This window comes from Prosopis cineraria, unplaced genomic scaffold (genome assembly GCF_029017545.1).
Source record: "Prosopis cineraria cultivar Desert tree isolate PC_DT_omini unplaced genomic scaffold, ASM2901754v1 PC1088, whole genome shotgun sequence".
In the NCBI taxonomy this organism is placed as follows: Eukaryota; Viridiplantae; Streptophyta; class Magnoliopsida; order Fabales; family Fabaceae; genus Prosopis; species Prosopis cineraria.
This window is the reverse complement of record NW_026556413.1, coordinates 26,627-36,436: the sequence shown is the minus strand read 5'-3', so window position 1 is coordinate 36,436 and position 9,810 is coordinate 26,627. Positions and strand designations below refer to the sequence as shown.

Sequence of the window (9,810 nt, the reverse complement as noted above, 5' to 3'; positions counted from 1 at the left end):
GAATTTGGATTAGTTGAACAGAAAATATTAATACCCTCTATTTTCCAGAGGCTGAATTATGAAATAAAAAAAATCATTATTCAATTTAATGGCAATCTATCACTAAGTTGTAAAAATAATTAAATAATATTTTAACCAATATAACAAATGATTCAATTTTAAAACGTTAATATACACACGCGGAGAGACACATTTTTTTTAATCTGTATTTCCCGCAAAGGTAGGCTTTAGTATAAATCGCACTCATTTTTCTTTTTAAGGGAGGCAAATTCTATCACTGGTGGGAATACAATGGAACTATTCCCTATTAGGAAGACCAAGACGATGCTGTAATGACCACGAAATGGAGGGGGTTCTAAACGATTTTTTTTTTAAAAAAAATATTTAGTAATAAAATATTATAATATTTTAAAAATGTATGTGATGAAAAAGTGTAATTGGAAATTAAGTAGGTTGAAGAGAAGTAAAAGTAATAATGAAAGTGCGGGTTGAGAGGCCTTGGGGTGTACTTGTTGCAGGCTGGAACTCACCTATTGCTCAACTTGACCACTGCATCTATGATCTATCGTACGTTCTTTTAATTTAGGTTTGAATTCTACGTAATATGATTCATGGTAATTAAATTCCATAGAGATTTAAAAAATTGATGGTGAAACTTACCCAAGCTTTAGGTCTTGCCATTTCTATCCCCACCCCGCGGGGCGGGGCAACTGACCATGCAGCAGTGAAAGGAATCTGAGAGAGCTTTGTTTCACTATTCTGATCAACAATTTTTGACGGTTGATTATATTTGATTTTAAAACGACATTGTTTTGAGTGAAAAAATAAAGGATTAAATGAAAAATTTGTTATTAAACTTCAAGTGTCAACTTTAAATGTATGTTTAGTGTAATATTTTTCTTTTAACATTTAAAACTGTGTGATATTGTTCCTAGCATTATTAAATATTAACTTTAACTAGTAATTGAAGAAAAATTATATCAAAAGATTGAGAAAATTATAAAAAGTGATCATATAAAAAATTAATTTTATACTTTTTGGTCCTTCTTTGTAATTTTAAGTTTTTTGTCATTTTTTAATTAATTAACATTAAAGTTAGCATTTGTTAACTATAGGACAATGTTACATGGTCTTAAAATGCTGAAAAAACAAGATTATATTAAAAATAAGTTTAAAATCACATACATTCATTTAAGAGCAAATTTACACTATTGCAAAAAAAAACAGAGAGAAAAATTTACCCTTTAATCTAAAATGAAAAATAGCAATTCATCAATTTATTCTTTAATAACTCCATTTTATTAGATTATGTATAGTCTATATACAATTAAATACTGGTATGTCTTGACTGATTCAATAACTTGCTAAGGTTGTTAGTGTCTTACATTTCACTTTCTATTGTGATATGTTTTAAAAATTAATGAAACAGGGCTAAGAAAAAAAATAATTAAACAAGGAGAAGAATATTATTAAAAATAATAATTTTTAATAAAAGATATTAATATTATTATTATATATTATTATTATTATTATATTATTATTATTATTATTTATATTATTATTATTATAAATAAGGTATTCAAACACTGGTTTTTTTTTCTTGGGAGCTTCCTATATTAAAAATGGATACATCACCAGGAAAACATCTGGGCCATTCAGATTTAATCTGGATGGCTCAAATTTTTCAATTTAATTTTAATTTTATATTTATAAAAATAAAAATTTTTAAATTTTCGATAAATATATTCATTATTAATCTTGATAGTATTGATTTAATTTAGATGGTTTAATTTTAATAATATAATTTTTATAAATAAACTATCTAGATGTACTCTGGACAATCCAAATTCAATATTAAATTTTTATTCTAGATTTAAATTTTTCATTTCATTTTTATTTTTATTTTTATTTTATTTTTATTAAAATAAAAATTATTAAAAATTTAATAGTGAACCTGTCTTGTTCAAAGTACATCTAAATAGTCAGTTATAAAAATTATAATATTAAATTGAACCATCGAAAATCTCAAATTGAATCAATACTATTCAAATTAATGATAAATTTATTTGTAAAAAGGTATAAATTTATTTTTATAAAATATAAATTAAAATTGAAATTAAAATAAAAAAATTTAGACTGTCTAAATTTTTAATTTGTATGGCTCAAATGTTTTCTCGATGATGAGCACCTTCATGCTTAGGGAGCTGCTGAACACCGGAACCAAACCAGATCCTATTGAAAATGCAGTGCCTGTCTCCAGCACTTAATTCGGGTCATAGAAGTCGGTTGACAACATTCGTGTCGTTACTTGCCAGTTGCCTCCTTGCGAGACTCGAACGGAACTCGATTGCAACTGTACAGTTCACCGCCAACGCGTTCCATAGCCTGCCCTTTCTTCAATCTCCCTCCAATTTTAATTCACATCACAAATTGTTTTCGCACCGTTTCAATTAATACACTTACGTTTTATTCTATTTTATTTTCATGGATTTAACTCCAACCAAATTCAACTCCACATCTCCTAAATCTACACGCAATTACATCCGTATCTGCATGCCTACTAGCCCAAATCACAATTTTGGTTGGTTGTTAGATAAACCTCCTTTTTAATGTTGTTTTTTCCAAAATAAAATCCTTCTAGAACTCAACCTAATGCCATTGAGACAGCCACTTTAGGTCATTTTAGACCTTTCGGGATGGATTCACCGTTCATTCTCCGCCTCACTCTGATTACCATATGGCTTATTCTTCATGGATTTCCTAATAAGTAATAACCCTTCCCAAGATATAATCATAAAGTTGATTAAAACCAATTCAATAATTTGTTTGAACAAATTAAATACTATAATGTTTCTGTCCAAAACACAATCTTTATACCCATATCTTTATTTTCCTATTTTTACCCCCACACACACATGTTCATGTTCCTGCCCCATCGATTAGGTACATCGAACTAAAGAAGGGTGTGACACAAGACACATTCCATAACGTAAAAAAAAAAAAAATCATTCAAGTAAATTTAGTTAATCCTTCCATAATCAAACCAAGATCAAATTTAAACCTTCCATTAAAAAAAAAAAAGGAAGACCCAAAATCATGATGATATAGAATAGAAAGAGATGTGAATCGTGAAGTGAAGCTTCCATCTCTCTTTGCCTCATGTTTCGTTCTCTTTTTTCTCTCGTGACATGAATTATCAGATCCACCCACAGAACCTAAGAAAACGCGTCTTCTTTTTTGGTTATTTACTTTGCTTCTTTAGGCCTTTCTTTGTTCCCTTGTGTCCTATATAAATACGATCTCTTCCTACCCCTCCCCTCCTCTTCACAAACCACTCACACTCTCTCTCTCTCTCTCCACTCCTCGCCAAATTCAAAAACCTTCCTCTGTCTCTGTCTCTCTCTCTCTCTAAAATGGCTCTATCTGTTTCATCGCTCTGCTTGTTCATCTTCTTCTTAGCTTCTGTCTCTCTTGCCCTCTCGGCCAGACCCAACAGTAACAGTTCTAACAGCCACTCACTTTCCCTCTCCTTCCCTCTTACTTCAATCCCTCTCTCCACAAATGTCTCTGATAGGCTTCTCTCTTCTTCTCTCCTTGCAAGTTCCCGGCCAAACCCAAAGCCGGCGGCTTCGCCTTTTAATGTCAAGTCGTCGTTTAAATACTCCATGGCTCTGATCGTCACTCTTCCTATTGGGACTCCTCCGCAGGCTCAGCAAATGGTTCTAGACACCGGAAGCCAACTCTCGTGGATTCAGTGTAACAAGAAGACTCCGGCGAAGCCTCCTACGGCGTCTTCCTTTAACCCGTCTCTCTCCTCCACTTTCTCTGTTCTCCCCTGTAACCACCCCCTGTGTAAGCCCAGAGTTCCCGATTTTACCCTGCCCACCTCCTGCGACCAGAACCGCCTCTGCCACTACTCGTACTTCTACGCCGACGGGACTTACGCTGAAGGCAATCTCGTCAGAGAAAAATTCACCTTCACTCCTTCCTCCGTCAGTACCCCTCCGCTCATCCTCGGTTGCGCCACCGAGACTAGCGACTCCAAGGGTATTTTGGGAATGAACGTCGGCCGGCTCTCCTTCGCTTCCCAGGCCAAACTCACCAAGTTCTCGTACTGCGTGCCGACCAGACAGACCCGACCCGGATATCTCCCGACCGGGTCCTTCATCCTCGGAAACAACCCGGCTTCTGCCGGCTTCCAGTACGTGCCCTTGTTGACCTTCCGTCAAAGTCAACGCATGCCGAACCTGGACCCCTTAGCCTTCACCCTGCCAATGCAGGGCATTCGAATTGGAGCAAAAAGGCTCAGCATCCTCCCCTCTGTTTTCCGTCCCAACGCAGGCGGGTCGGGTCAGACCATGATCGACTCGGGATCTGAGTTCACCTACCTGGTGGACGAGGCCTATAATAAGGTGCGGGAAGAAGTAGTGAGACTCGCAGGACCCAAGCTGAAGAAGGACTACATGTACGGCGGAGTTTCCGACATGTGCTTTGACGGCGACGCGATGGAGATCGGACGGTTGATAGGCGACATGGCGTTCGAGTTCGAGAAAGGCGTGGAGATCGTGATACCGAAAGAGCAGATTCTCGCTGACGTGGGCGGTGGGGTCAAGTGCGTCGGAGTCGGACGGTCAGACAGACTCGGCGCAGCCAGTAACATTATCGGAAACTTCCATCAACAAAATTTATGGGTAGAATTCGACCTGGCCAATCGCAGAGTAGGTTTCGGTAAGGCCGACTGTAGCCGATCGGCCAAGTAGAAACCCAAAAGCCGAAATGCCGTCATGTACAAGTGTATAACTTCAAACCATATCCCACGTGTTACCATAAGAGCGATGATCCCTGTACACGTGTCGAGTAGATCTAGAACTTGTCCTGAATCGGATGGTGGAGGGTTAAGGAGAAAAAGAAAGGCATGGGTGATGCGAAGAGTAAACGTCAATCGTTTGGGAGGTGGGGCTTGGTGTTTGGTTCTACTAATCTTATTATAAAAACGTGATGATGCATAGAAGGTGGTAATAATAATCATGTACACTATAGTTGGAGTGAGAGTGGTGTATATATGAGGACTAGTAAATATGATGATAATATATATGTGTTCATGAATCTCTCTTTTTCTAAGTCCTTTTCTTTGCGCTATGATGCAACTACGTCAAAATCTCATTTTACCCACTATTTTGCTCTTTTTTTTCTAATTTTTTTTATCTCTTTTAGAATTCCTTTCTCACACAAAAGAGTTTACCATGCCTGCTTTTGATCAATGTTCAAATTTTTAGAAGTGTTCTTGATGTGGGAAATTTTGGTCTTACCTCGTCTTCACAGGTAACGTCTCAATATTTTAAAAAAGACAACTTACTTCTTTATTGATATCTGGTTAATTTCCTTTGAACACTCCTTTATCCAAAATATAGGTTTTTCTGGGGAAAAAAGTGATGGAAACGGAAATTATTTTTTAAATGTTACTTTTGTATTTTGTTTTAGTGTATAGCAAATTTATATTGTTATACTGTTTTAATTAATTGTATTCCTGTATTTATGGCCAAAAATAAATTCTCATGTATTACTGTAATATATTAATAATTATGTTAATTTCTTATCATATTTCAATGCTTTATTCATTTATTGTGGTTTTATAATTATGTTAATAGTTATTTGATTATTTACTGTGGTATTATTGTTAATAGAGTATTTGGGCAAAAAATTGATCCATAGATGCGTTTATTTCAATAAATTATTATTTGATTGTATTTGTAATGCATTTAAAGGTAAGCTAAGTTTATTATTATTCTTGGAATTTGACATATATAGTTTTGTCCAAGAAATAAAGACATGAATATTTAAAAATACTATTATTTCATATGTTACGTTTGTTTAGTGCTTTTTTCTGTCTAAAGTCACTTCGGAGAATCACAATTAAGTATTTTACTATTTTATTAATTTACCGTCATAAGTATTTTTCTGATTAAATTAAAATGCTACTTTTTAAATTTAAAAGGATATAAACTTAAGATTTTTCTATTGATATAAAATAATGTAATTTGAATGAAATTTATTCTAATATATTTATGACATAAAGGCATGTATTGCTGGTGCAACAGATGCTTCCAGTGTACACTTGCAACTTTAGAATGACAATCTTTTATCATTAGAATTTCACAAAGAGGATATTTATCAAGGCATCCACTAGAACTGGTTGGGCTAGAGCTTGTCTCGTGATAAGTGCTCTCAAGAGAATGAGATTGAATTTAATTCTTAACAGTCCACATTTGGAGTTATTTGGAAAACAAAGGAAAAGTGGAAGAATCTAAACTTTAAAACATTTTTTATCAGTTATTATTTCCATATTTATTCGTTCTTTATTATTATTTTTTTTTATCAGACCCCATATGAACTGAAAGTCCCACTAAAATAGGCATGCATTATTCAAAATTATAAAGAATACAACTTGCTTGGTGCGAGGATGCCAGGCAGGTGAAGATGCATGGTCGCCAATGAAAGATGTAATTGTGCACCGAAAAAGAAAGATATGCTCCCTCTATTTATCAAATCTCGTTTTTAATAAAATAATTATTTATTTTTAAATTAATTTTATTTTTTATATTTTTTTTATTTAATAAGGTGTTTTATTCTAAAAAATATAGAAAGTCATTTATTTAATAGAAATGTTTTAAAAAAATAATGATTATAATTTAAAAATTAAAAATTTATAAATATTTACATTTTTAATATTCAATTTTTTTTAACAGAGGAAGTAATTTAAAAATTCTTTGTCCTTCATGTTATTGTTTCAGAGTTGAGTCTTAGTTGTATTACATAAAAATGTGAAAAACATTTTCAAAATAACTGTGAAATTATTATTAATAAAAACAATTACAAACAGCAGTGGTTTGAATCAATCCAGCAAATAGTAATATCTTCATATTTTTCAAGATATTATGTAAAGGAGTGAGAAAAAATACACTCAAATTACAAATTTGAATTTTCGATAAGTAAATAAGACTTTTTTATGGGGAAATTTAGTTGACAGGGCAAAGAAAGGGGGGGCCACGTAAAGGAATATGGGCATAGAGAGAGAAGGGATGGGTGGACGGCCGCCCGAAACACGAAAGAGTTGGCACATAATTCCCGACACTCACGTCACATCTCTCAAAACTTTGGGCGTCGTTTCATCCCTCTCACGATTCATTTCCAACTAGAAGCTTCCTCCCTTTTCTCCCTTCCACGTGGCACCCCTCTCTTTATCTATCTTTTAAGTTTTTTATTTTTTTATATAACTATTTAAATCACGGTCTCAATTAATGAACATCTTCCATGTTCACGTGTCATTTAAATTTTATAAATTCTAAATTTATTTTGTAGATTATATAAAAAATTTTAAATTATAATATTAAAATTTATTGTTTAAATTTTAAATAAAAATTTAAAATTTAAATTATATATTTAAATTTAAAAGCAACTCGGACAGCATCAATAATTTAATTTTAGTTAAAGTTGGTGGTTTGGACTGTCAACTTTTACGAAAATTGAACCATCGACACTTAGAGGGATTGAATGACAGGCTTTCATTGAAATCATACCACTAGCGATGATTAGAATCAAAAGGTTTACTTTCATCAAAACAGAACCATTAACAAGAACTAGGGCCTAACCACTTAGGCCAACTATTATATATTAAAATTAATGAACTTAGCAATTTTTAAAAAAATTCACATACTATTAATAAAAGTTAATGAGAATTGGACTCATAGCCTAGAAGATCATGGGTCCCAATCTCACCTCTTATTTGAAGCTTGTAAGCATACATTAATTCTAGTGAGTTTCTCAGATCCACTAACTTAATTTTTTTAACAAAAACAAAATTGCACACTAAAAAAATTCTCATTCACATAAAATGTGTATGTGTGTTTCATTTTACCCTTACTCTCAATTACTAGGGAACTCTATAATGCAAGGATTTGATTAATAAAAGAAGATAAAAAATGAAAAAAAAAATTACATATATCAAATTGCTTATATTTTTATTACTTTTTCTTTTATACTTGCTCGCCCCTCAAGCTTCTTTCTATACTTGGCCTCCCTCTTTCCCCTCTCCCCTCCTCCTATCCTCAGCCGTCCCCTTATTAAATATAAATAATTTAAATTAAATATTTTTATTTTTATTTTTATTTGTATTTATATGAATTTTTTATTAAATATACTCAATAATATCAATAATTTAGATTTAATATGGGTGATTTAAATTTAATATTAACTTTTTTATAATTTGAATATTAAATTTGCACTATCTAGGATATACTTGGATAATTAGTTTATAAAAAACAAACAAAATTAAATCTAATAACTAGTCTCGACAATTCAAATTTAATATACATAGTTCAAAATTTAATATTAATTTTTTTAACTTTAATAATAAATTTTTGCTATTTAAAATATATTTGGATAACTAATTTATAAAAATTATAAAAAAAATTAATATTAAATTTGGATAACTCATGTTAAAACTTGACTAGCTAAATTAGTAATGAAATATATTTATTACTTTTTTATATTTTTAATAAATATAAAAATAAATATATTTAATTTAAATGGCCCAAAATTAATAAAATGTGAAATGAAGGCTGGAGGGAATAAAAACAGGAGGGAAGCCGGGGCCCTTCTTTATATGCAAGCGAACCTTTTCAAGTTAAAATTCCAGAATATTTCACTTTTGCTTCTCCATCCATTGTATTCACTGTTCATTGTTCATTGAGCTCCCGGCTCACCATTCGAGTGTCGGTCGAAGAGGAATCTGACGACAACGACAACAATAATGCATACTTTTTTTTGTAAAAAAATATAAAATATTTTTAATTAAATATTATTTTTTAATAAAATAATTATTTATTGAAACTAATACTTTCTTTTTATATTTATCTGTATTAAATACCCTATAATAAATATAAAATTATTATTAATAGAGGCATTTAAAAAAATAATAATTACATTTTAAAAAATTAAAAATATTTTATATTTTTTAATATCTACCTCTTTAAAAAATACTACACATTATCCGAGAGAGTATAACCTTTGCGTTAGGAAAATGGTATGATTTGATAACTCAGTACGTGGTCTAACATGCCAGTATACAGCGTGAAATTTATGACAAAATATTAATAAATCATAAGCAATATTATTTAATCTTGTAAATTTATTCAATACGCAAAGTTAAATATAACTTCGTGCATTATATTAAACATGTCCAATAGAGCATAAATATAAGCTGCATACTTCTTGTTGTCTTCGTAAAAAGGACAACGGTTCCACAAATTGAGAATTGGAAATAGTTTGGGTAGAGAATTATAATTAATACTTTCAAATTTTTCAAAGTACCAGGATGGATTAAAAAAAATAAAGACAAATTATTTTTGTATTAGAGAAATATTTGACTTGTACAATATTTTACTATTAGTACTTTATAATTTTTTATTTTCATATAAACTATAATTTTTTAAAAATATTGTTTATTTTCAATTACTACATTAGACTATAATTTGTTGAATTATTTTATATTAACCCTTTGTTAATATTTATTGATATTACTTAAATAAAAATTCAACACAAAAATAAAATACTTCATTCATCCAAACTATAAGACATTCTGAGACATCTCCAAATATAAGATATTTTAATAAAAATAAAAGCTAATTAATTATAATTTTTTAATATTAATGTTTTAATTATATTCTCTTTTTGATGTTCTTTCATAATTTGAATGTTAAATAAAGAATATTTCTGAAAGTTTATATTTTTATTTTTAAAAAATAAAAATAT

The 9,810-nt window shown here is 30.8% G+C and overlaps 1 protein-coding gene across 1 annotated transcript; it reads left to right on the top strand.

Moving 5' to 3' along the window:
• Window positions 1-3,315: 3,315 nt before the first annotated feature.
• Window positions 3,316-5,108, top strand: LOC129299232 (aspartic proteinase PCS1-like). Its single transcript, XM_054937697.1, has one exon. The coding sequence runs from the start codon at window positions 3,414-3,416 to the stop codon at window positions 4,758-4,760; it is 1,347 nt and encodes a 448-aa protein (XP_054793672.1). The 5' UTR covers window positions 3,316-3,413; the 3' UTR covers window positions 4,761-5,108.
• The last annotated feature ends 4,702 nt before the right edge of the window (window positions 5,109-9,810 follow it).